The sequence below is a fragment of the Alternaria incomplexa genome (genome assembly GCF_024043165.1).
Source record: "Alternaria incomplexa strain BMP 0042 chromosome Unknown scaffold_8, whole genome shotgun sequence".
Taxonomy (NCBI): Eukaryota; Fungi; Ascomycota; class Dothideomycetes; order Pleosporales; family Pleosporaceae; genus Alternaria; species Alternaria incomplexa.
Window position 1 is genome coordinate 1,228,653 of NW_026249857.1, and position 26,398 is coordinate 1,255,050.

Below are 26,398 nucleotides of genomic sequence, written 5' to 3' on the forward strand. Positions count from 1 at the left end.
TCTTGATGCAGACGTTCGCTGCTCAAGCCCTCCCCCTACAGGTGCAGCAAGAGGATTTTCGGAACTCGAACGTTTTCATCGACAATGGCGAACTTCCACGGGATAGGTCGATCTTCACGATCATATCGCTGTTGTGCATGATGGTGTGCTCGCTATTACTGGGTAAGTTCTTCTTCCGTACCCAATCGATCTCAAGGTTACACGATGACCTTTGCAACTTGCATCACGCCATCAAGTTTGGACCAGTCGTGCGTTCACTTTCTGACACAGACCATAGGTTCGCGGTTCGAGAAACTCAAACGCCGCATTTTGAGAAAGCATCGCCTCATGTCTGCGCTTGTCTTCATGCTATACGTACTGGTCTTGATGTTCATCATCTGCTCAGCCGTTCTTGTGGCAGGCCAGGGGCTCTATACCTACGAGCTCTGCGTTGCGGGAACATGGGTTTGCTTGATCTTCTACACGTTCATCAAAGCTATCATGTAAGTGTGCATCGACGAAGCCCAGCCATTTGCTAACATATGGCAGCTATATCTTCTTGGTCGAACGCATCCATGTCGTCCGCGCGCCTTTCGTCAATAGGCGAAAAGACAAGATATACCTATGTTGCATGGCCATGATCATCGTGTTGTACGGTACTGTCGCCATCAACTCCTATCTCAATCACGTCACCGAGTTGCACGAATCGGACGGACGCTGTCACTTTGGCATTCGCGGCATCGCATCGATACCATTTACCGTGGTCAACTTCTTTACGAATATTATTCTGACTGTGGTCTTCTTTTACCTACTCTATCCGGTCGTAGGTTTGCCTGGTGCATCTACTCTTTCCAGGATCTTCAAGAGGAAGTCGAGTCAGAATGAGGATACAGTGCATGGCGGACAGGATACGCCAGCTAGGAAGAATATCAAGACACTGCTGTGGAAGAGTATCATTGGGTCGCTCTTGATAGAGATACCAACGGCGGCGAACATGGTACAATTCTTCCTTACCAAGGGCGAAGAGCTGGGCATGATATGTCTTGCGATCTGTTTGGTGGACGTTTGCTGGGACGCTCTTATAATCCACTGGCTTACATTCAATTCTTCCGCGTCGGCGGCAGAGAAGGATTTGTCGCGGTCGACATTGGTGTCTGAAGATGAGATCGATCCGATACCAGGACGAGTTCTCTCCCCATTGAGAAGTCGCGACGAAGCCAAACATATCACGCAATGCACGACCGAAAAGCCAACAGACGCGCATATGGCCGCGTTCGACTTCTCGTGCGAAGGCGCTCGAGACTCGACGGCTGAGCTGATAAAGCCGGCACCTGTCAAATGACGGTACATAAAATAGCTCTCGTCATCATATCATTCCGTCGAAATTGTTCATATCTACGAACCCATATCAATAACCTGGCTTTTCTGGAACTATGCCGTAACACGGTCCGTTCCTCCCAAACAACTTCTGCAAGTCCGCAACGATCACATCTGGCCTCTCATGCGCAGCGAAATGCCCGCCCTTATCGTGAACACTCTCATGAACGAGAGGACCTAGTGGTAGATCAGTAAGTATAGGCGACAACCTCATCGTCACGAGGATAACTCACCCAAAGTCTTCGCCCATACCCTCGGCACAACAGTAATTTCTCTAGGAAAGTGCGCAACACCCAACTTCACCCGATCAATCCACGTCGTCGTCCGCTCTCGATTCGGAATCAGATCTGTGGGGTTGTGTTGCGCTTCGTAGTAGATCCTCACATGCGCATTGGGTCCTGCTGTGCTGAACCAGTATACACTAACCCAAGTAAGCACCTCGTCGTCAGTCCAAGGGTAGCCGTCGGTCCAATCGATCAGCTTCTCGTAGATCCATGCCAGTAGAGCCACGGGGCTATCAGCGAATGCGTAGGAGAGCGTCTGTGGCTTGGTAGATTGTAGCTGGCGATATGCCTGACCCTCGTTGAGAAACCATTCTGAGCGCTCGATCCCTTTGCTCTCGGCTTCGGTGTAAGGAGTAACGGCGTGCTGCAGAGCAAGTGCAGGCTGCGATGTAAACGTCGGTGCTTGCGCGCGCACCATGTTGATGTGACTTGCGAGAACATAGTCGGGATAAAGTATCCCCATCGATCTCGTAATCCAAAAACCCCAATCACCACCCTGCGTAACATATTTATCGTATCCGAGGTCTTGCATCAACCGATGGCACGTCTCCGCGTATTGCGACAACGCAAAGCCAGGCTTGCTAATCCTCTGACTAAACCCAAAGTTTGGCAGAGATGGCGCAACGACGTGAAATGCGGGTTTCCCTTCTTTCTCGCCAGCTTCAAGAAGCGGAAGTAGTTTTGTTACTTCGAGGAAGGAGCCTGGCCAGCCGTGGCTGAAGAGGAGGGGTATGGCGTTGGGGTTTGAACTCCTCTTGTGGACGAAGTGTATGTCGATTTGGCCGAAACCGTCGACTTGGACTTTTTTGCGGTAGTTGGGTAGCTCGTTCATTTTGGATTCGGCGTTTCGCCATGAAAAGTTGGTTTTCCAGTGTTTTGCTAGTCGCTTGATGTCGGAGAGGGGTGAGCCGTAGGGCCATTGATCGGGCGTGTCTAATTCATCAGGGAAGTCGGCATCTGATAGCTTGCGTTTAAGCTTTTCGATTGCGGAGTCGGGGACTGATATCGTGTATGGGTCGGGTTCTGGGGCCATGATGATTGTTTAGGAAGGGTTGCTAATGTTGAAGTTGGCGACGTTGCTACTACCTAGGTACGCTCGTCCGCTCTCTAGTTTACGATGACCCCTCTTTTACATCTCAAAGCACGACAGCGCCCTTTTAGCTATCTGGGTAGGCAGGAATTGACGTCACAAATTAATCGTGTGTGGTTGCCTTGTCTGCTGCAGCGAGTTGTCACCCTTTACAACGCTTACTAACATCGCGCCTGCAGCATGCACGCGATCTAGACTTCCGCTGGGGTAGTTTTCCTTTTTCAGGATCATGAATATTTCGATCGAGTAAGGGCAGGTCTGGGACCAAAGTTTTATGGTCTTGCTTTGCGCAACTGATGGCGTTGTCACTCAAGCTGAGTATTTGGTCACCGGTGAGATGACGCAGCTGGGTATCGCGAACAGTTGCTTAAATGTTGAGGGGCTTGTTCTCTTCCAGCAGTATACCTCGCACGATACAAGTAAGTGGCTAGCTACCTGTCACAGAGTTGCAATGGGAAGAGCTCCAGAGCAACCTTGTCCAGCAACAATTATATTTCCGAACAACTGGGCAGATATCGGATTTTCCGCAGCGTCCGTCGAGTCTCCAAGCTTTCTTGATGTATATGAGATCGATTGTAATGTGATCAACAAATACCAAGCGTGTTCAATTGAATTGAATCAGGCAAACGACACAATAACGTCTACAAGAGCGGAGCTAAGAGTAAGGGCCGTCTACGGTAATTACACAAGAGAATAGCAGTACGAGAGCGCCTCCGTCGCTTCCACTGCGGTGAATCGGTAAAAGGGCATCGTGATAATTTGCATAAAAAGAGTGCAATACACATGCGTAGCGTCTGTATACACTAGAAGTGCGGGTAGCTTCAATCCGAACGAAGGCATGATAACCCTTGTGTTCTCATTTCGGCAACACGATGGTGCTTACTCTGACGTCACTGGGCAACTTTTCAGCTCCAGTGCGACCGAATGCAAACAGCCACCGGGAGATTCTGACGCGTTACAAACACTGCAAGTGAGCAGCGAGGCAACGGTGTGGGAAATGTAGCAGGCTTAGAGAGTGACACAATATGATGATTTAAGAGAAAGGGATCAAGTTCGAAATATTAGGTATCGCATTATCTGTTTTAGGTGGTAATACAAGATTCGATCCATCCATCCCAACGTGATTCCATTACATCCTGACCATGACTAACCAGTCAATCCGTTCATGCTTGCCACTAAGGGCTTGAGGGTATCTACAAAGCGAGCATGACAAGGGCGGCGGCACCGAGGATACCGACAGCCTGGGTAGCCTGGGCAGCGGCACCGGTGAACTCGGACATGGAAGCAGAGGGAGTCATGCTCATCATGCTCTCGCTGGCAGTAGGGGTACCGGTCATCATGGCGGAGGACATCTCGGAGGCCATGGAGGAAGCGGCGGACTCGACAGCGGAGGAGGCCTCAGACATGACGGAGGAAGCCATGGAGGAGGCGGAGGCAGCGGCAGAAGATGCCATGGAGGCGGCAGCGGATGTGGCGCTGGCGACAGCAGAGCTGGCCATGGAGGGAGCAGCGCTGGCACCGGGGATGTTGATGGGAACACCAGCAGCCTTGCAAGTGTCCTGAACGGCGGAGATGGCCTTGGCCTGGTCGTCCTGCTCACAGGCACCCTGGACGCAAGGCTGGACCTTGCCGAGGAGCTCAGCACCCTTCTTGCAGTGGCACTCGAAGTCGGTGAGGGAGGAGCAGCCGTCGCTCTGGAGGGGAGCGAGGAAGCATTGAAGCTGGAAGGTGTTAGTTTGTGATGCGTGAAAAGCTTATCATGGATTTACATACGGCGCAAGATGGGATGTTGCTGAGCTGGGCAGAGCCAACGGAGGCCAGAGCGGCGAAGGCAGCGATGGTGAAGGTCTTCATTTTGACGGTTGTCTTGGTGTTGATACGGTGATCGGTGTAGTGAAAGTTCTTTGATGTATGTATAACGACAGTTGAAGCTTGCAGGAATTCGAACAGGAGGTTTCCATAAGCTCTTTATATCAAGCGGAACCGTAGGCCACCCGTGTCCAGGTGAGAAACAAGCTAGCACCCAAGTGGCTCCACACTGGGCGTGTTGTTCGCCCCCGTTCGAGATCTTCAAGCAGCCCCTGGAGGTATTGCTCGATGTGGTAGCGCGTGATGACACTACCCCAGACTACGCATCGCTAGCTGCGGCTCGTCGAGGCCGGACTTGTGAGGGCAGAGTCTATTGCCACACAACTAGGCGCGGCGCGCCTTGCCAGCGAATGGTCGTGAATCATGAAGATTGAAAGAAAGGAGATGGTACCGCGTAACTTTCTCTACATCTTCTTGAGTGTCATGTAGAAATTGCGAGGAGCATGTAGTGCTATTGAACCGAGTAAGAAGCCATCCGATCGTCGATTGGACATCATTGGTGAGCATTGGTGTTGGGCGACGGCGAGCTCCAGCATAGAACAGGGATCGAATTGATCAAGGCGCCAAGAACCATGCCGCAGAAACTAGAAGCTTTTGCTGATTGGGTCTCATGATGCCAGTGACGGTGCGGCCGTTCCCATCTAATCGCTTCCGGGACTAGTGCGAAGCGAGAAGATCCGGGGCAGCCCTGAGGCTGTGAAGCCACGCAACGAGGCAAAACCAACCACTATGTGCATCGTCGCTTTGCGCAGATCTTCAATCGTCAAAGTTTTCATCTCCAGTCCGACTGGGTGGCCATTGGATGGCGGCAAGGGTAAATGCGACACAGAAATCGATACATGGCGCAGGATCCAGTGTTACAAACCCCGCGACATCTCGACCATTCTCGGCCAAACATCCGGGATAATCCATGCTTACACCCTTTGGCTAAGCTCGGTCGCGCAGGAACATGGCTAACCCGCCGAACGGATGCGCCATCCGAACGTCCACCGCTGTCTGCGAAATTCCTGGCAAAAAGACGGTGGCATGGCGTAAGACTGGCGGCCTTGTTGTACCTGCATTCGTGTGTCTAGGCGGCTGTAAGAAATATGCTTGTGTACTCCTATTCTCAAGACACGAAATACCTACTTCTAGGCACTGGACACTTTCTCTTGAGTTACTTTGTAGTGGGTGTGCCGCCAATACGACCCTGTTGTTGAAGTGCAAGGGTTTAACCGTTCCTGCGTCATTCCGTGCGGAGGTGGCTTTCCTCCTCTGGAAGGATCTGACGACTCGGTCTGGCTCTCCATTCAACTTCCTCGGCAGCATGTGCTTGACCGCGCGCCGTTCAGCTGCTTTTGCGCAATCCTGGAGCTATGAAGCGGAGAACCCGGAAGATCTGGGGAAACAAGCATCGTCGCCGTGACCGCTGGATTTTCCGTATCCACAGGTTCGCGACAGTTTTGCGCAGTCATAAACGCGGTCGCGATGCAGGAAACATGTGCGCGGTGCTGACAGCATCTGACATGCGAGCTTTGCGGCGCAATATTACAGTGCCATCCTGTACGAAGGAGAGGCTCACTCGTATCCCCTGCATGTCCCGCACATTCTGATGTGTGCACGCGAGCGTTGGGCATTGGATCGTCTAGCCACGACGAGTATTGGACGATCCGAAGTTGGTACCCATGTGAATAACCAGATGAGGGCTCTTACGTACAAATTACCGGTCATGTAACCCCATTGAGCTCCCAGCATTGCGTCCTGGGTTCCCTACTGCGGAGTAAGACCAGTCGGCTCCTCCGCTTGGGATTTGTGCATTGGACCTTCCATCCAATCGCCATAGATCAACATCGTTTACTCGAAGCCTGGATTCTTTGCTTCCAAGGCTTGTTGAGATGCTCAAGCCAGATCTCTGGAAGATGAAGTACGCTGTAGTTGAAAGCAACACTGTGGTATCAAATCTTGTCGACTTCGTTCAGCTTTCGTGCGCGGGCCCGATGAAGCCTTTTGTGGATAGCTCGGGTTGGATACTTCGTGTTGGTTTACTGCTGCTTGTATGCAACAATGTTGAACGGCTTGCCAGAGTACTTTGGAGGCTAAAGTCGCATGGTTATTACTGTTAGCTGTCAGTAGTATGACAAGATGCTCGCATCAGTGTACGCTTGGTATCAAAGAATGCGGTGCTGCTTGAAGCCAGGCGTCATTGATGGTCCGTGCAAAATTAACGAGAGTAATTTCAAGCCTGGAGAAAGCTCAGCAATAATATGTGTCGTGTTTGAGACAGAACAATCTCAGTACTGTAGTCTTTCTCAATACGGAGCCGGCTGCATGCTAGAAACCAACAAGCGTGCTGGACATTCCCGCAGAATGGCAGGAGCGGGACATCGAAACACAGTAACAAGTATAACTGCGCACAGAGTATGGGAAACGAGCGATCACACTGAGTGCTAGACATGGCAAACGATTGTGTGTAAGTTGATGTGGTGGTGAGTGCAGAGCGGGCAGTGAACGGGATCAATCAGATAAGATAGTCGGGCTTAGCTCGGCTTACTGAGGAAGGCGCGCTAGTGAAACTTCGCGATGGAGAGTCGACGACTAGCAGTTGACCCTCAGTATCACCACATACGTCAACACGTGAGTCTCTTCTATTACTGTCGCCTCAGTCGCGAAAAGCCGCAGCTAACATTGATGCAGTACTCCTCACCTCCTCCACATCACGTCGCCAACATGGCCGAAACCGCAGCGTCGCGACCTCTCAGCACGGCAGAACAGCTCATTCGATCTTCTTCGAAGCGGACACGCGAGATATTTGCCGCCGATTTCGCGTCATCAGCGGCGCTAGATCACGCTTCAAACGGCAGCTTCTCGATACACCCAACCACACCAGCGCCCTCAGCTGCCGCAGACCAGGCCAGCGTCGCATCGCGCATTCGCAACGAATATGAACATGTGCGCGAGCTACCACCCGCGCTAGCTGCGAAGATGGCCAGCGCAGCATCTACAGCGGCCGAGCGACGGAAGAAGATCAAGGCACAGAACGCTGAAGAGAAGGCCTCGGATCCTAAGATGCAGAAGATGATTGATGGTGTCTCAGAAAAGGCGGACAAAGCGCGTGACGCGCAGTCGATGCAGTTGGCAGTGAGAGCGGGAGGCAAGGGCGCTGCACCAAACGCTCATGGACCTACGCCAAGCAGAGATCAGACGTCCAGCGCGTTGGTCAGGAAGGACGTGGTTCGTCAAGCGAAGCCCGACTGGCATGCGCCGTGGAAGGTCAAGACGGTTATCAGCGGACACATGGGATGGGTAAGTTATGCGATAGTATCATACAGGAGAGCGACAGCGGCTGACTACGTATAGGTGCGATCGGTGGCGATGGAGCCTGGAAACCAATGGTTTGCGACCGGTGCCGCGGACAGGACGATCAAGCTTTGGGATCTGGCCAGCGGTCAACTAAAGATCACCTTGACAGGACACATCTCGGCAGTCAGAGGACTTGCAGTGAGCCCAAGGCATCCGTATCTCTTCTCTTGCGGAGAAGACAAGATGGTCAAATGCTGGGATCTCGAGACCAACAAAGTCATTCGACATTACCACGGCCACTTGAGCGGAGTCTACTCGCTTTCGCTTCATCCGACCGTCGATGTGCTCTGCACAGGAGGACGAGATGGTGTAGTCCGTGTTTGGGACATGCGATCGCGCAGCAATATTCATGTTCTCGGGGGCCACAAGGGAACAATTTCTTCGATCCAATGTCAAGAAGCCGAGCCCCAAGTCTTGTCTGGAAGCATGGACAGCACAATACGACTCTGGGACCTGGTCGCCGGAAAGACTCGTACGGTTCTCACACATCACAAGAAGTCGGTTCGCTCTCTTGCCACACATCCCACAGAGTTTACATTTGCATCTGGATCGGCGCAATCGGCGAAACAATGGCTATGCCCGAACGGCGATTTCATGCAGAACTTCTCGCCGGTCAACAGCATCATCAACACACTCTCTGTAAATGAGGATAACATCATGTTCGCCGGTAGCGACAACGGCGAAGCCTCGTTCTACGACTGGAAGACAGGCCATCGGTTCCAGCATGGCGAAAGTATCGCACAGCCGGGTTCTCTCGAAGCTGAAGCAGGTGTCATGTGCTCGACATTCGACAAAACCGGCCTGCGTCTCATCACTGGAGAGTCGGACAAGTCTATCAAGATTTGGAAGCAGGATGAGAACGCCACGGAAGAGACACACCCGCTCGACTGGAAGCCGACACTTGGACGACGGAAATTCTAGATGGATGTGATTGGGCCAGACGAGAAAGCTTTTGCATAGTACCGGAGTTGGAACGGCGTCATGAATGTAAACTATTGGGATCATGGCATTATCTGCATAGGAGGTTATACCAAGTAGGAGGAGCGCAGTCATTTCCACGGGGGTTGATAGCGCTCACAAACCTAGCGCAATACAGAAGCTTCATCAGGTGCTTCCTATGTTCTACACTTGTTGAGTTTATTGTGAGGCTGTCGAACAAGATACTAACGTTCGTATACTCGCTGGATACGATATACGCGGGTCGACGTCAGCAGTGGTCTAAGCTCGAAAGTGGGTTGTCCAAAGAACACCAAGCCTCCCGCACCCTCAGCCATCCCGCTCAAGATGCAGAAACGGGCGCCACCCGCACGATTATGGCCCCCGTGAAGCGCAGAGATCTGGTCTTCGCCGCTATCGCCGTCTTCATCGCCTGGGGGTACCTGACCCATTGGCAGCCCAAGCTGCACTACCTGCCCTACGCCTTCTTCGCCGGAGTACTCGCGACGCTTGCCCTGGGAGCATGGCTCACCTTCACGATCGCCTGGGACACAGACCTACGAAGCGGAGGAAAGGTTGACTATGGACCGCGCCACGTCGCCTTCGTTGCGCCGGGCAGGTGGAAGGCTGAGCGGGAGGCTTTGGACATGAGGAACATGTACATGATGGAGCCGCTATACCCCGCGTCCTTCATGATATCAGACAGCATCGACGTGCTCATTGGGCTGATACTGCGCGACTTCGTGAAGAGCTGGTATGGCAGTATCAGCAAAAGCCCAACATTTGTCAACGAGGTGGACAATGCGATACGGGCTGCAATGGGCGAGATTCGGGAACGCATACTGGCAGTAGATATGGTCGAGACAGTCGTATCGCGCATGATACCTCTTATCACCGATCACTTGCGGGCGTCATACGAGGCAGAGCGCATAGTCCGCGGACGCAAGCTGTCGCGGAACATCACAGATTCTGAGGAGCTTGATCTGGCCATCGCAGCCAAATACAAGGAGGGCCGGTTGCACCCGGCGGCGTCGTTGGCATACTCGAATACCAAGCCTATACAGCAGCAACATCTACGAAGCATCGTCACGCGACTACTGCCAAAGATTATGCCTGCGAACATGTCAACCAGTCCCGCTGTCAATGTACTGATCAAAGAGCTTGTGGCCTGCGCAGTCCTCTCTCCTGTGATGCAGATGCTCGCTGACCCAGACACATGGAACCAGCTTATGGAGGGATATGTAAGAAAATCCCCGCTCATAGTAAACCGTCGCTAATCTAGTCAGGGACGATCGTTGATACAGGAAAGGAAAACTGTCCGCAAGATTCGAGCTGCTCTCGATGAACATGCTCCGCCCTCACCGAAGAACCCTAAGAACGTCCAGTTTCCGAAGCTTGCGCCCGGCGATAACGAACGACGGTTCGAACGTTTCATACGAGCCATTAGGCAGACCAATACTCTTGCAGATGCTAGACGATTTCGCAGCGAAGTGTCAAGTCAACTGCGGAAGGATTCCACGGTAGAAGATCAAGACCCTGTCTATCTGCGGCGCCTGGAAACAGCGCGACAAATCTTGGATACAAAGGTCACCAACCTCAGTGCTGGTGGCTCGGTGCGGGCAAAGGTTGCTGCACAGGAGAAGCCGAAGCACAAGCGTACTTCGTCCAAGTTCGCAAATGCGTCTCTGCGTGAAGTGCTGTACGATGCCTCAGGACTGTCTTGCTTCATGGAGTTCATGGACCAGGCGGACCTGATGCGGCTGGTGCAGTTTTGGATTGTGGTGGACGGTTTTCGCAATCCACTGGAAGTAGAGACTGAAGAAGCGCCGGACTATATAGGCTCTCTTCCTGCATGGACAGAGTCTGACCGTGCAGACCTGGCGCAGATCTACGACGGATATTTGTCGAACCCGGAGTTGAAGATACTTCCCGAAGCTCGACAAGCGGTCTCTGAGTTTCTCAAAGCCGGGCGGAAGGCGACTCCGCAGCAGTATCATAATGCGCGACGTTCTTTGCTACAAGCTCAGACGGCGGCGTACGAACAATTGCAGGAACCCTACTTCCGAAGGTTCAAGAAGTCCAACTTGTATTACAAATGGCTAGCCATGGACGAGGCAGCGAACGCGCAGAACAGCAGTGTGAATACAAGAACTGTAGCGCAAACACTCGACAATTCGTCTACGGCGGCACCTGCTATGATTCGCACCTCGTCTAGGCAGAAGAGCGCATTGCAGATACCACAAGGAGACTTGCGTCGAGCTGTCGCATCGTCATCAGATCTCAAAAGCCAAGGAGCCGTCAAAAACGCCGAGCCACCTGCACGACGTTCTTTGGATGTACACAGGTCATCATCTGCACGCGCACCTCTCTTCGACGAGGACTACGACTCAGATCCTCTTGCACACTCGACCGCAAGCCTCAACTCAGACTTTGGTCATGACCGCTCCAATGGCAACAATACGCAGGTCGTCGATGCTATGCAGGCTGCCATCATCGACATTATGGACGAGCCTGAGGGTTCAATATTCTACGAGCCGGGTCTGAAATCGCCACTAGACAGTGTTTCCATGCGAGGATCCGTCGATCTACCACGAGCGTCATCCCCAGCCCCACAAGCACAATTGCAGCAAAGCAAAGATAGTCTCAAGCCAAGCATAGCGTCCCTTGGCTTAGTTGGGGAGCCCAGAACGCGCGGTGTATTTGATGATGACCTGTTTGGCGATGAAGAAAGGTTCATGGAGGACGAGATCGATGACCCAGTCCCGAGGGGCAAAGCAGAGGAGGAAGAGATCCACGAGGCGGCGCCTGGAGACCTGGGGCTCGCCGAGGCTATCGATGCGCTTACTGCTGATATTGAGCGCCTGGTATCCCAAGAGTCTATCGTCGACTCGCTTACATCGAAAGCTGAGTTGACAAACAACGCTGCAGAACTGAGGATCTTGCGAAAATCGAAAGCCAGCCTTCAGCGGGAGATACAGAGAAAAGAGTTACAGCGTCAGCAGTACATCGTTCAAGAAAGCGACAACAGCTTGTACGGACGCGCGACTGTGTTCATTCAATCGATTATGGTCGGCACAGAGGAAGACGGCAAGGAGTATGCTATGTACGTCATCGAAGTACGACGACGTGCTGGCGACCAGATGCCTGCCGCTACTTGGGTTGTCTCACGACGATACAGCGAGTTCCACGAACTAAACAAACGACTCCGCGCCAATTTTCCACAAGTACGAAATCTGGAGTTCCCGCGCCGGCAGATGATGCTGAAACTTCAAAAAGACTTCCTGCACAAGAGAAGGCTTGGGCTTGAGAAGTACTTAAGGGAACTTCTACTCATCCCAGCTGTATGTCGCAGCCGCGAACTACGCGCCTTCCTCTCGCAAGCTGCGATCAGCCCCGCCGATGCCCTGCGAAACCAGGATCCAAACTCCAACGACTTCGTAACTCGCATCTACAACTCAGTTGCCGATGGTATGGAAGAGTTCCTGGGTAACATACCAGTGCTCGATCAACTGTCCGTCGCAGGCCAAAATCTCATATCAGCGGCAACCACTCAGCTTGCCAACACAAACGGTGCAACTGCCCAACCCGGTAACCTTTCATCCTCCGGTGTTCTCGTTGCCGGCGAGCCCAACAACGACGCAGAAGCAGAAGCCGAACTCCTCGCCTTCGAAAACAAAGAGCTCGAGCCCTTCGTCAAACCAATCTGCGATATCTTCCTCGAAACATTTGAGCTGAATCGTGAGAACAACTGGCTCCGAGGGCGTGCTGTTGTCGTAGTCCTCCATCAACTCCTCGGTGGCACTATTGAACGCAAAGTCCGCGAGTCCTTTGATAACCTGCTTTCAGAGAACAATATCGTCAAGTACATCGACACGCTGAAGGACAGTATGTGGCCCAACGGCAGGATGAAAGTCGGTATCGAACGAACCAGCAAAGACAAAGAGAACAGTAGGAAGGCGGCAAGCGAGGTTCTGAGCACCCTTGTGCCGGAGTTGGCGAGTAGTGTTGTTGGAAGGCAGAATGCGCAGTTGGCAGCAAAGAAGATTGAGGGGACTATTAATAATACCCGGTTGAAGTAAGTTCACGGAATGGTTCTTAGATGGATGATGCTAACGAGGATGCAGTACGCATATTGCGTTTACGCTTCTGGACGAGATGGTGCAGGTTCTGTTTCCGGATGTTGGGACGAAGTAACGTGGGCATGAGAAGAGATAGTGTGGGGAGGTGTTGCATAGCTGGCGTTCTTGTGAGTATACCAGTACCACCATGGTGGAGTTTATGGATGCATTTGATTTCATGTTTCTTTTCCGTTCTCTTTGATTGGTTTCTTCACGGTTCATTCTTGCTTGCTCCTTCCATTCATGATTATCGTTGCGTCAGTTTGCAGTATCTGCCTGGACATGCTGCAAGGCTGGAATACTGACACGCTCGTATTGGCTGATGTAGGTACCCGCATGCAGGTGCAGTATGCACGCGTGTTTGTTCGTCCTTGACTGGTGCCCCGCTATTCCACCGCTTTGATAAGAACAATCGAGATCTCACCTTCACCTCTCACCACGCAGCTTTTTTGGCGGCTAGCGTCCGCACAGATGATACACAGTTGCTCCTTCCTAGCAGGAATTGTCGCCAACACAACCCTAACAGCGACACATCTTCGCAAATCTCGCTCAGACCCACGCCTGAACCAATTTACGATGTCTGGACGCGGCGGCGGACGTAACCCACGAGGCGGCCGTGGTGGAAGAGGTGGCAGAGGCGGAGATCGCGGTCGCGGTCGTGGTGGTTTCAATCAAGGCAGGCGCGACGGAACCTCACAGCATGCATCGAAGCCTGCCAGAGTCAAAGAGACGGAAGAGCAGAGGGAGGCACGAAAGTCGTACAGCTCATGGAAGCGCCGCCTTGGTGAGGCAGAGACTGATCCAACCACCATGCGACGTCTTTGGGAAGGCGCCTACGGTATACTTGAAGCTGGAGACCGAGATTGGCGCCAACAGCTCCCACAGGATCTTAACGATGACTCGGACGACGAGAGTGGTCATCGTCACATTCTCGCCATTCTCCACTCCAAGGTTGTCGGCTCGGACTACGATACGTTCCTCGCTAACGCCCGCCATTTCCTCCTCACGCTGACGCATTCCTCGCTCCTTCGATGTCTTGCGGTCGATACGCACGTCGGTTCCATCTACAATCTTTTTGGCGGTGTCGGTGGGCGGACTGCAGTCTCATATCTCCAGCGGGTTTGCAGGGCTCTGGTGGCAGCTCGAACATCCTCGACATCTGCCAAGGACCACGAAACGACGCTTCATGCGATGGCGACGGCTTTCTTCGAGCTATTGAGACGTGAGCGTAGAGCTCGGTTCAACGATGAGGTCACACCGCTGGTAGACTCTATCCAGGCTGTGAGCGACCTCTACAAGGACTTGGTATCGCCAGACATCTCAACACGGACAAGCAATCGCCTCGATGATATTCGAGCTCTGGTAGCTAGAGCTCACGGCCTCCTCGCTGAACCCACTGGTGAAAATGGGGTTGAAGACGACAACGATGCTCTCAACCCTGCGTCGTTCTACCCGAGAGACCTTGTAGTCCCCTCAGACCGCTTTGACAACGACAAGAAGGATATTGGCGACATGGTAATCTTCCCGACCCGGGATGAGATCGTAAGCGATGCGAAGGAATTCCTGCCCTATACCGATCCCGACCAGCCACACTTCCTTGAAGATCGCGTGCAACGCTACATTGATACTTACTTTCGCTTGTTGCGCTACGATATCTTCGGTGAGCTGAAGGGGTCATTGGCTGGAATCATGCATGCTGTATCGCAAGACGCCAACACGTTGCTCCACCCCAATCTCAATCTAGGCGATATGCGCGCCAATCAGTACACCAGCGCCCGCGTCAGCTACGTCACGCTCGACAAGCGAATGGGGTTGCAAGCTCAGATGGAATTTTTGCAGCCTGCGATAGTCCGTAAGAAGAGTGTTGCCCAGAAGGTGAATTGGTGGGAGGAGTCAAGGCGATTCGACGAAGGGTCGCTATTGTCCTTCATATGGATCCAGGACACTGTCGTCCAACACATCTTCCTTACTGTCTCATTCAAGGACACTGATCCGACAAAGGAGTATAGCTTGACACACCACAATCAAAAGGCATACATGACGGCTAGCCTGGTAACACAAGATCGAGCGACCGTAAAGATGCTAATGCAGGCCAACATCGGAGCAGTCCGCGGCATCCTACTGGAGTTTCCCAAAGTCATGCCCGCGACCTTTTCGCCCACTTTGGAGAGTCTGCAAGCCATGCAGCGACTCAATCGTCTACCGTTTCGGCAGTGGATCGTTCCCGACAAATACAATGACCGTATATCGACAAGTAGGACTCACAAAATTCCTCCGCCTCTATACGCGCGTGCCTCTGGCTTCAAGTTCCCCGTCGCCGCTCTTCTGAAAGAAGGTGACAAAGAGGACTCGTTCTCCATCGAGCCGACAGCATCATGTGACGATCAGGCCCTACTTAACAAGCTGGAAGCCAAGACGCAACTTGATCGTGGGCAGTGTCGCGCGCTGATTGCTGCGCTGACACGAGAGTTTGCCTTCATCCAAGGGCCCCCAGGGACAGGAAAGAGCTTTCTGGGCCTTCAGATCATGCGGATACTACTGGAAATCAAGAAAAGTCGCGATCTCGGACCTATACTCATCGTATGCTATACGAACCATGCCTTGGATCAGTTTCTCGAACACCTAATCGACATCGGCGTCCACAAGCTCATCCGTGTCGGTGGTATGAGCAAGTCCAAGAAGCTTCTTAACCACAATCTGCGCACCGTCGGTGAATCGGAGAAGAAGACCAAGTCTGAGAAGTATATGGCGGCGATGAACTACAAGGATCTGGATCAGAATGAGAAGGAGGCCAAGATGCTCTTTGGTGGTCTTCATGGCTTATCAAAGCGTCCGGATTGGCATAAGCTCAAAGGCCATATCCATGAAGAATACCCGAAGATCTACAATCAATTCCGTTCCGTCGATGGCGAGGGCTTCAAGACAGCCGGCCGCCATCCATTCGATGTATGGATCGCCGGTACTGAGGCATATGGCCAATCTTTATTACCTCAAGGCGCATTACAGCGAATCATTCGCCAGGCGACCACGAACGTGTTTTCTTTGACACCTGTTGAGAAGAGCGCTCTTGTCGCCGCCTGGGTCGCCGAAGCCCAAGGGAACAAGGTCAGCGAGCTTTACGAAATCGTGAACGGCGCCGCCAAGACCCAACGTCAACTCTCCAATATCCATGAAGAGTTGAACCGACGACTACTAGAAGGAGCTGACGTCATTGGAGTCACCACGTCTGGCTTGGCAAAGCGCATCTCGCTGTTACAGCAGGTGAGGTGTAAAGTCATCATCTGTGAGGAGGCTGGAGAGGTGATGGAGAGTCACATGATCTCGGCGATGCTTCCCGATGTTGAGCATCTCATTCAGATTGGTGATCACGAGCAGCTTCGGCCCTCTGTCAGCAACTTCCGCGACTTGTCGCTTGAGAGCGAGAGAGGAAAGCTTCATGCGCTCGACAGGAGTCAGTTCGAGCGACTCTCGATCGGTGAGCCCGGGCGGCCTCTGATGCCTGTTGCTCAACTGAACGTACAACGTCGAATGCGCCCGCAAATCTCTTCGCTGATTCGTGAAACCATCTACGATAAGCTAAAGGACCATGCATCTACCGTTGAGCTGCCGGATGTTGTTGGCATGCGCCGCAACGTCTTCTGGCTCGACCACATCAACTTCGAAAACGAGAAGGGTGCAGATACACACGATACAAAGTCCAAGTCCAACTTATGGGAAGTCAAGATGGTGCATGCTTTGGTCCGGCATATCGTTCGGCAGGGCGTCTACAAGCCTGATGATATCGCAGTCCTGACCCCATACACTGGTCAGCTTCAAAAGCTCCGCGGCGCTATGAGTGGCGATTTTGAGATCTGCCTCAGTGATCGCGATCGAGAAGCGCTTGAGAGGGACGGTTTCGCAGTAGAAGATGACGATACATCGAAGACCGCAATACACGCCCACGAAAGCTATCAAGGGAAGCCGCTGGAGAAGAAGCAATTGTCGGAGTTACTGAGAGTCGCTACTGTCGACAACTTCCAAGGAGAAGAGGCCAAGATCATCATTGTCTCTCTTGTACGAAGCAATGATAGACAGAATGTCGGCTTTCTCAAGACGACCAACCGTATCAACGTCTTGCTCAGTCGCGCTCAACATGGCATGTATCTCATCGGTAATGCAGACACCTACTCTAGCGTCGAGATGTGGCAGAAGGTTATCGGAATGCTACGTGCGACCGAATCAGTTGGGAAGACACTGGCGTTGCGGTGCCCTCGACACCCTGATACCGACGCTCAAGTGCAGCAACCCGAAGACTTTCATAAGCTGAGTCCAGAAGGTGGCTGTAGGGAAGCGTGCGCCGATCGCCTCGACTGCGGCCATCAATGTGGGGCCCGATGCCACTCGGAAGCCATGCATGAGGTTTTCCTTTGCGAGCAGCCGTGCCAGCGCCGGCACCAGCCGTGCGATCATGCATGCCAGAAGGCTACATGTGGAGAGCCTTGTGGGAAGTGTATGATCTTGATGGACCACGTACAGCTTCCATGTGGTCATGTCAAGCACGGCGTCGCCTGCCATCTCACCCAGAATCCTGCTCGCATACCCTGCGACGTCAAGATCTCGAAGCGTGTACCTGGCTGCGAGCACGATGTAGTCTTGAAGTGCTCGGTAGATGTCTCTAAGAAAGACTTCAAGTGCCCTACACTGTGCAACACACCTCTGTCGTGTGGTCATCCATGCCCCGGGACCTGCGCTCAATGCAATACCAAGGATATGTACGATCAACCAGTGGTCAAGCACGCTGCTTGCAGGAAGACCTGTGGCAGAAAGCATGGGACCTGTAATCACGATTGCAGTCGCCGATGTCACGATGGTACGGATTGCGGTCTATGTCAAGCGCCTTGCGAAGTAAGTGATGCCTATCAATTTTGTGACACTTCTCTAATCTCATTAAGGTACGTTGCAAACACACCAAGTGTCCACAGAGGTGTCACGAGCCCTGTGCTCCGTGTGTTGAGCCTTGCACATGGTCCTGCGAGCATCAAGGCGATTGCAAAATGCCTTGCTCGGCCCCGTGTAGCCGCTTACCATGCGACGAGCGATGCACCAAGCTTCTCCCGTGCGGTCATCAGTGTCCAAGCATCTGCGGTGAAGCATGTCCAGTCGAGTATTGTCAAGAGTGTGGCATGAAGCCGAAGGAAGAGCCAGACTTGATCTTGGGGTCTCGTTATGCTGAAATCGATCTGAATGAATCGCCCATCGTCGTTCTTCGTTGCGGTCACTTCTTCACCACCGAAACTTTGGACGGACTAGTCAGCCTCAAAGACGTGTATAGCGTCGATGCGAAGACGGGCGCCTTCACCGGATTGATTGAGGACGCCGAGCTTTCCGCATCGATTCCGCAATGCCCGAATTGTCGAGAGCCTGTCAAGCAGTATGTCACCCAGCGCTACAACCGGCTCATCAACCGAGCTTTCATCGATGAGATGTCCAAGCGCTTCATCGTCAACGGTCAACAAGACTTGCAGCAACTAGAAGGCCAGCTTATGGAAGTCAGGAAGGACCTCGAAAAGTCGCGCATGTCGGTTGTTCCCGATAAGCCAGTCCAGCTCCGCGGTCAGGAAGCTCACGAGTTCACCATGCAGTCCATCAACGACGAGATCAATAATCGCGCAAGGGATACTATCAAACTACTAAACGCAATTAAGGCGTTTCAGCATAGGATGGATATCCGACACCAACCAACATACAAGCTGCACCAGGCGACCGTGCATAGTATGGCGCGAAGTGAACCACTGGATGTTGAGCTCGCAAGGTTGACAATCGACTCTTCGGAAAAGTCCGCCAAACGCGATCGCGACCAACGCATCACCCTTGGCGGCAGCCTGCTCGAAATCAAGGTACGCTGCTTGGTGCTTGAGGAGAACTTCGAGATCATGCGTACTGTAAACCAGAAGCATTTCCAGAGTACCTTGCCTCTCAGTTTTCCCGGTGGTTCACCGGTCGCAAGGACGGATCAGTTCCTCAAAGACACGCAGAGGCTCATCGATGACTGCACACGTGAGAGTTTGCCTAAGATTTCGGTTGAGGCTATCCTGCACTATGCCCGGATCGCCCAGTTCTTTGGTAGTGCTCAATCTGGTCAGAACAACGACCGCGCAAAGGCTATGAGCTACCGCAACATCGCTAAAGGCTTGCTGGCGAAGGCAGACGGGCTTTGTGAGAACTCTTTCCGGGATCGGGACACCCTACGCCAAGCCATAGTCGCTACAATGACGATGCTGAACAAGGAGTTCTACGAGACGGTATCGAAAGAGGAACTGGAGTCTATCAAGAAGGCTATGGTTAGCGGACATGGGGGTATCGCGACTCACTCTGGGCACTGGTACAAATGTGTGAACGGCCATCCAGTAAAGTTTTCCCATCCATCTGACATGAAATGATCTAATACATTGCAGTTCGCCATTGGAGAGTGCGGCATGCCCATGCAGCTCGCGCGTTGTCCAGAATGCGGCAAGCCTGTTGGTGGCCAGGGTCACACTGCCGTCGCTGGAGTATCACGCGCCAGGGAGATGGAGGATTGAAGAGAGATGGATTGGCGCTTCGGTGATATTGCGAAGCTATGTGCATCGTTCCAGCCTCATCTAAAATGTTCTGTCGGTAGATGAGTGCCGTAGATCTCGATTATCTTCGCCCAAGCTCTTGAGATGTAGCTGTATACGCTATCATAATGCATCAGCAATTCCGAGAAACGTACTATCGTTGCAGAAGTCGTTCGTGAATCGCGTTGTGGTTGAAACGATAGTACGTAATAAAGCGCGATAGCGAGACCCGCGCTTTATCTTTGACCCTGACTACCAACAGTTCTCGTCGACTTGTTGCAGAATGAGGCCTCCTCCGCCGTGGGCGAGAGCATGTGAAAATAACCGCCAGCCGTTATTCGACGGTGGAATGACCAAAAGAACATGTGTTCCGTTATAAACGAAATGTTTTATGCAGATCAACCATGATGGCCAAGTTCACGATGTCTTGACGGCAGATGGGAAAACGGCGCTTGGTGTTCTGCTATCTGGGCAGTAGTGCCGAATTGCCGGCGACTAATTGCGATGTGCAGTGTCGCTTGTCAGTCTTCAGTTTGGCAATCCTCCCTTGGCATATCGCGACGAACTATGGGATTGGCGATATTCCATACACTTCGTACCTAGAGAAGCACCTCCGCCTGCATGCCGTGAGCGCACTCATGACGCAGTGCAAACCACGCACGCGACAAAACGAGGCTGCGAAGAACACGATATGCACCTCATGCGTCCCTGCAGCACACGAATTGAGGCCATGTGGGCTGCCCTGGAGACGGCAGCGCGAACCCCTGCCATGCTTAAAAAGTGGAAATTTGACCCTTCCACTAGCGACGTCGTCGAACACTCTGATTGGCCTACTCAGAAGCTTCTCCGCGCTTCAAGGAGATGAGACACCTTGCCCTGAGCGCCGCCAACCGCCATCGCACGCCGGCGACTCCATCGCGTGATCACGATCTCGTCGTGTTTGGAGTTGTCATGGCCATCCAGCGGGCGAACAAACGGGGTGCTTGCAAAAGAAAAGAAACTGCCAAACTGTCAAACGTCGCAAGAAAACAGGAGGGCCCCCAACCAAACAGAAACAGCACAGCATAAAGGAGTTACCGCGATCAGCGAATCACTTTCGCTTGCGCTGCCAATATCCCCATTCCAATTACCATTTTGCGGTCGCCCGCCTCAGGCCCCGTCACAAGATTGGTGTAGTAATCTTATTTTTCCCCATCCGTTAGCCGCTTTTCCCACTGGCCCCCGTCCCCCAAAGGGGACAACCACACAGGCGAGCAAACCTATCGTGAAGGGAGCGCGTGAGCCCTGTGCCCATAGTTTCAAATACAGCCGGGGATCCTCCCTTCTCATCTCTCGCTCTCTCTTCGTACCGCAAACCTTTACGCTCATTACACTTTTTTGCACCCTGCAGTTTTTACTGTCAGTTTGTCTGTCGCGTCGTCATCAAGAAGCAGACTTTCTCCACACTCTCTTATTAAACTCAACAGTCTGTCGGTCCGTTGCTGTCCAACACGTCATACGAAGCCCTAAACACACTCGCTGTAATTACGATCATTCAACACGAGACAAGACTATCAAGATGAAGTACAACACTATCGCGTTGGCGTTGGGTGCGCTTGCTATGGGCGTGAGCGCTCAGGGTGTTGCGTAAGTTTGGCCTGTTCTCCACATGTTTTCATCTGCGGTTGCTGCCTCACCCGCAAACGCAACGCGACTACCACGCGGCTTACCCGCGATAATTATCATGACTACATGTAGATCCATGCTAACATGCCGGTGACGTAGGCCCGAAGTCCAGTCGTCCGTCCTCATGGAGATCGCGCAGGCGATTCCTTCCGACCAAGTCGCGTACGCGATCGCCTCGTCGTCTGCTTTCGCCGCTGAGATGGCTTCCTCGCTCGCTGCTGGCAACACACCAGCCTGGTACCAGGCGCTGCCTACCGACGTCCAGAGCCTGCTGCCCGAGATCTACCCGGCCATGGTCACACCTACACCTACTCCTACTCCTACCCCATCATCGTCGTCGTCGAGCGCATACGTCGCGAAGAGCAGCAGTGTTGTTGAGACATCCAGCTCCGCCATGGTTACCCCTTACCCCACTGGAAGCAACAGCACCATGGCCATGCCCACCATGAGCGCCACCGGCAGTGTCACCGTCTCACTGACCCCCAGCGGCAGTGCCTCGCCCTCCCCAGAGACCCCTCCTTTCGAGGGTGCTGCTTCCAAGATGTCCGTCGGCGCTGGTCTCGGCGCCGCAGTCATGCTTGCCATGCTCGCTTTGTAGACATACCTTGTGGCGTGTCTATAAACTTTGCTACTGTACCTTCGTAGCACTGGACCGCTGAGCATGGGTAGCGGCTGGTTGCTCCTTTCTTCACTCTAACGTTTCTTTACGACGCGATGCTCTTATCCTTCTTGGGGAAAATGATTCGCAATATACCTTTTTGACTTTTTTGTTGATTGACGAGGGGACGGGAGGAATGGCAGGGTGGATTGATGCATCTTTATGCGGTGGATTCTCCGGCTGGGATTGTCGTTTTTCACGCTGGTTTGGTGGATTCAAGGACGTGGATGTGGCCGGATGATGGATGTTGGGTAGATAGTAATCCGTAGTAGCTTAATATTTAATCAGTCGACGCAGAAGATGGAAGACCCAGCCAGATATGTGAGCCCGAAGATGAAGAGACGTTCAAGGTGAAACAGTCTAGTTATATAACGTTCTCGCACGTCCATGAGGGGGCTTGTAAGCAACACGCGTCTCCTCGTGTTGGGCTGAACCTAGACCCACGTCGAGCCCTTCCCACTGACCCACATATGGCACTGACAGCATCGACGTCAGCTTGTTACGAAAATAGAACGATGGGTTGAGAATACACGAGGGTGGGAGACTGACGTCCGTTGTGGCATGCTTTTGGGCGCTACATCTGGTTTGTCATAGTGTTGGAAGAAGCTGCTACGCATATGTCGCTCTCAACGTATAGCACGACAGCAGTGGCAGCTAAAAGGACTTGACGTTCACCACTTGGGCTGGGATGACGATGGTAATGTGATTCCGGAAACTTGAAACATGTGTAATCTGCGAAATCTCCGCATATACAGAGATTGATAGTGATGCCTGTCGCACTGGTTGCATCGGACAAGGAACTACGGACAAGGCCAAGATGTACCGCACGCTGGATGGATCTTAACCTATACGCAAGTCAGGTCCCATGTTGGTCTTGATGTTCAAACCAGCACCTACAATCTAATGCCCAATTCTTCTCCATCCTCACCCACCACCAGTCCTTGCTCTTACCCAGTCACTTAGTCCCTGCCTCTTTCGGTCCGTACCATCCAATTTCGCCTTTACTCCAACGAAGCAAATTTACTCAGCACGTGTGGCCTAATGGTAAGGCACTTACATCTTAGTCACTCTGGCGGGTGACCTCTGTTACACGGAGTCTTTGAGCAACCTGGGTTGACCTCGTTGCATGCAAACAAGGGCTTTCGATACTCCGAGGGACCTGTAGGATCGAGACTGTAAGAGATCGTGTGTTCGACTCACACCATGTCTAAGATAGCGTCTCTTTCCTTTTGCGTGGCTGTAGACTATATCGCCTCTCTTTTTGCATGGCTTTTGTCTGTTAATGCTAGGTTCTCTTTTTGCATAGCCTTAGTACGGGTAGTTTAGTTTCTTTTGGAGTATAGACTTCTGCGATATGTTCTCAAGTGAGAGGAAGACTATGTGATAAAGTCATTGCTCTATGTACTACTACACGTATCATTTTGATCGTCAACCCTCCAACAATCACCACTCAAGGACACGTAGCTCAACGGTAGAGCGCCTACACCATACGTTCCACGTCGAAGAGGCTTTAAGAGCCCCATGCCTCTGGTATGGAGCCTCTTGTTGGACCCCCCCGGATGCAACATGAGGCTCAGGGTGGAGTAGGAGATCGACGTTCGAATCGTCGCGAGTCCAGCTGTTCCTTTTTTTGTTTGTTGTTGATGTACTGTAAGACCAGTGGAGTCTTAGAGAGAAGGTAAGAGAAAGTACGGAACCATGTTTGTGGTGAGAGATATACATTTTGTTCAAGCTCAAATATCTAAATATCTATATCTCTAATCCTACCAGATATAGGAATTCTCATCTCCATCTCTTTCTAAACCAGAATGAAACTCGTAATTACCATTAAGAAGCCCCCTCCGCAGGGGCATATGCAGGTCATAATCGTAAAGTCCCTCCCATCCGCAATCATATTGCAGAACCCTCCAGGAACAACTGATCATGACGCTCATCGAAGGCGTGTAGGTATCATCATCTAAAGCGCGCAGAAAATGGAAAACATGAATCCAGCCGTGATATCATCGTCCGAACAACAGGTTACAGAAAACAAAAAACAAACAGGTGTCCTCCAGGTATATACGCGCGCGGATGTCGCAAACAGACCGAGTTCTAGTTTTCAGCACGGTGTCCTCGTCCGAAGACCGTGCAACAATGTCGTAATCGAGCAATCAAGGAAATTCGTAACAGCACTTAAAAGTACGTGTCGACAACGTCACGTCCACCGCGAATGGCCCACTCGACAATTTCCATGCCGCTGAGTCCACTCGCGTAGTACGTCTTCTTTTGGCCCTGCAGCTTATTAAGCTTAGCATAGGCGCCGTTGGACAGCGCATCGCCCTCGAAATGCGGGAAGTAGTCCCACTTCTTGAAAGCCTTGACGTCGTCTTCGCAGAAGGGCTGCGATGGCTCCGTGGCATTGCGCGGGTCCTTGTTGACCTTGGATAAGCTGTCGATAAGGAGGTTCTCAGCTGCGGCTTCGGTTTGGAAGTCGTATGGGCCCCAGGACCAGGCTACGGAGACGTTGGATTCTTTGCTTAGGTGGAGGACGGCTACGGGCTCGCCGTCGTTCGGTGGCGGGACTGTCTCGTCGGTGCTGTTGGCGATGTAGGAGACGCCGAAGGGCAGTTCGAGCTCTACGGCGGAGGAATAGTATTGGTGCGTCGTGATGTTGTTGAAGGTGTCGTGCTCCTGCTCTGTCATATCCACACCAACGCGCTCGAGGTTTTCGATGCTTGGCGGGAATGCGAAGATGACGGATGAGCACTCTTGCTTCTCCCAGGAGACATAGCTGCCGTTCTTCATAGGTGTTGTGTAGGACACGATAGGGTGGTCGCCGGACCGGTCGACGCAACGGACTTCGGAAGAAGTGTGAATGGGTGTCTTGCACAGCTGGTTCTTGGCGTACTCGACGAACATCTTGTGGAAGTCCATGTAGTACACGCTGTGTAAGCCGATAAAGGCCGTGAGGATATCCGGGGTGAAGTACTGCAGTATGTACAGCTAATCACACGTTAGCGTCCTGCATGCGCGATCCCTGCAAGAATTTTCTGGAGAATGATGACGTACCGCTGGAACAATGTTGATATCGCCATAACCGTAGAGCGCGACGGGGTTCACGAGCAGAATGGGCAGCGCAGTGAAGTTGTTCTGGCGGAACCATTCTGCGCCGGATACGGTGAATTCGTCTGGTACACCATTCTGTTCCTGCATTAGCTTACCCGGGTTTGTGCAACGGCGCACCACAACGGGTGTCGTACCTTGTAGTTCACGACACTAATCGGTCGGAAGCGCTGCGTCCACAGCTGAATGTACCTCGGAATTTCTGCAGATACCTGCGCGGTGAACTGCGGGGTCAGGGCGGGGTTGACCATGATGTCGCCGTTGATGTAATTGTAGCGGTACATTTCGCGCGCGCCGGCAAGCGCAAACGGCTCGATCGAGACATTGGTCTGGTTGAGGATGTCGATGGTGTTCGGGTACGACGCATTGGAGAGGAAGGCGGCGCCGAGTGGGTGGAAGATGCCTCTGGAAGGGTGGTCAGCCGCGCCTAATGCGCTTGGAGGCGGACGCTGTGTAACACTTACTGGTCATCATACCAAGCCTGGCATTTACCACCAACTTCATCTTGACGGTCGAACATGACTGCCTTGATGCCCTTCGCTTCTAACCGGCCGGCAGCAGCTAGGCCGGCAGGGCCCGCGCCAATGATGCATACTGGGTGTTCCTCACAATTGCAACGTTGACCTTTGGGGAGGGCTGTGACGGTGAGCGAGGAAAGCGCGAGCAGTGGTAGCACTAGCGACGACCACATGTTGGCGGGTTGAAAGTGAATTGTTTGTCGAGAACAATGGGGACAGCGAATGCTTTAGGGAAGGGATGAGGTACCTACTGCTTATAATAGCAAGCGACGCGATTGCAGGTCCCTGCGTGCCTTTGGGCACTTTTGACTTCGTTTGTACAGGTGAAGGAAGGCATAGCTGGGGCAGGCGCTGCACGGTGCGTTGGCATTAAACGGGAAGGGGCCAGGCTAGCATGCTTTCTCGAAGCCAGATGGGCGATTCGCAAGCCTCATCAGGCCTAAAGAGGCATCAATGAGGTAAGTTTGAACGGCAACGGTCGTGCGGCGGAGCACTGGGCGCCGCTGTGACGTTTGAGACGAGGGTCTGCTACCGGAGCGTTGATTTTTTATTAATCTTTACCCCTGGCATATCTGTAGTCCAGGTAACCGCCAGCGATGAAAGCGCTGCTGCTATTCACAGCTTCAATTGCCGCTGAGTTGTGCCTCTTTGATGCGTCGCATCTTCGCAATCGCTAAATTCACACTGCAGGCGCTAGAAGCGGTGAACAGCTGTCTGCAGACATCATGCTGCAGCTGTATGCAGCCTGTCGCTGGTGCCAGTGGATTGGTGCCGAGGTTTGGCCTTCAGCCCTGTCGCTAGCCTCCAAGCCACCGTTTGAGGCCCAGCCGCCCAAATACTCGGGAGTGGTTCCTGACTCTTGAAAAAGCTCGTATGCCCGACAAT

The 26,398-nt window shown here is 52.7% G+C and overlaps 9 protein-coding genes across 9 annotated transcripts; 6 read left to right on the forward strand and 3 right to left on the reverse strand.

Moving 5' to 3' along the window:
• Positions 1-327: 327 nt before the first annotated feature.
• J4E90_006200 (uncharacterized protein) lies at positions 328-1,321 on the forward strand (the record flags this gene model as incomplete). Its single annotated transcript, XM_051435749.1, has 2 exons — positions 328-482; positions 529-1,321. The coding sequence occupies 2 exons, from the start codon at positions 328-330 to the stop codon at positions 1,319-1,321; spliced, it is 948 nt and encodes a 315-aa protein (XP_051290607.1).
• A 66-nt stretch (positions 1,322-1,387) lies between these two features.
• Positions 1,388-2,673, reverse strand: J4E90_006201 (uncharacterized protein; the record flags this gene model as incomplete). Its single annotated transcript, XM_051435750.1, has 2 exons — positions 1,388-1,533; positions 1,590-2,673. 2 exons carry the CDS (start codon positions 2,671-2,673, stop codon positions 1,388-1,390), a joined length of 1,230 nt encoding a protein of 409 aa, XP_051290608.1.
• Positions 2,674-3,923: 1,250 nt separating this feature from the next.
• On the reverse strand, positions 3,924-4,584 carry J4E90_006202 (uncharacterized protein; the record flags this gene model as incomplete). The annotated part of the gene is made up of 2 exons (XM_051435751.1): positions 3,924-4,451; positions 4,504-4,584. The coding sequence occupies 2 exons, from the start codon at positions 4,582-4,584 to the stop codon at positions 3,924-3,926; spliced, it is 609 nt and encodes a 202-aa protein (XP_051290609.1).
• A 2,721-nt stretch (positions 4,585-7,305) lies between these two features.
• PRP46 (pre-mRNA-splicing factor prp46) lies at positions 7,306-8,859 on the forward strand (the record flags this gene model as incomplete). The annotated part of the gene is made up of 2 exons (XM_051435752.1): positions 7,306-7,881; positions 7,936-8,859. 2 exons carry the CDS (start codon positions 7,306-7,308, stop codon positions 8,857-8,859), a joined length of 1,500 nt encoding a protein of 499 aa, XP_051290610.1.
• Positions 8,860-9,251: 392 nt separating this feature from the next.
• Positions 9,252-12,953, forward strand: J4E90_006204 (uncharacterized protein; the record flags this gene model as incomplete). Its single annotated transcript, XM_051435753.1, has 2 exons — positions 9,252-10,115; positions 10,161-12,953. The coding sequence occupies 2 exons, from the start codon at positions 9,252-9,254 to the stop codon at positions 12,951-12,953; spliced, it is 3,657 nt and encodes a 1,218-aa protein (XP_051290611.1).
• Positions 12,954-13,568: 615 nt separating this feature from the next.
• J4E90_006205 (uncharacterized protein) lies at positions 13,569-17,880 on the forward strand (the record flags this gene model as incomplete). Its single annotated transcript, XM_051435754.1, has 2 exons — positions 13,569-17,323; positions 17,739-17,880. 2 exons carry the CDS (start codon positions 13,569-13,571, stop codon positions 17,878-17,880), a joined length of 3,897 nt encoding a protein of 1,298 aa, XP_051290612.1.
• A 274-nt stretch (positions 17,881-18,154) lies between these two features.
• J4E90_006206 (uncharacterized protein) lies at positions 18,155-19,552 on the forward strand (the record flags this gene model as incomplete). Its single annotated transcript, XM_051435755.1, has 2 exons — positions 18,155-19,312; positions 19,427-19,552. 2 exons carry the CDS (start codon positions 18,155-18,157, stop codon positions 19,550-19,552), a joined length of 1,284 nt encoding a protein of 427 aa, XP_051290613.1.
• A 1,576-nt stretch (positions 19,553-21,128) lies between these two features.
• On the forward strand, positions 21,129-21,833 carry J4E90_006207 (uncharacterized protein; the record flags this gene model as incomplete). The annotated part of the gene is made up of 2 exons (XM_051435756.1): positions 21,129-21,196; positions 21,335-21,833. 2 exons carry the CDS (start codon positions 21,129-21,131, stop codon positions 21,831-21,833), a joined length of 567 nt encoding a protein of 188 aa, XP_051290614.1.
• Positions 21,834-24,065: 2,232 nt separating this feature from the next.
• J4E90_006208 (uncharacterized protein) lies at positions 24,066-25,686 on the reverse strand (the record flags this gene model as incomplete). The annotated part of the gene is made up of 4 exons (XM_051435757.1): positions 24,066-24,875; positions 24,942-25,073; positions 25,133-25,400; positions 25,460-25,686. The coding sequence occupies 4 exons, from the start codon at positions 25,684-25,686 to the stop codon at positions 24,066-24,068; spliced, it is 1,437 nt and encodes a 478-aa protein (XP_051290615.1).
• Between the last annotated feature and the right edge of the window lie 712 nt (positions 25,687-26,398).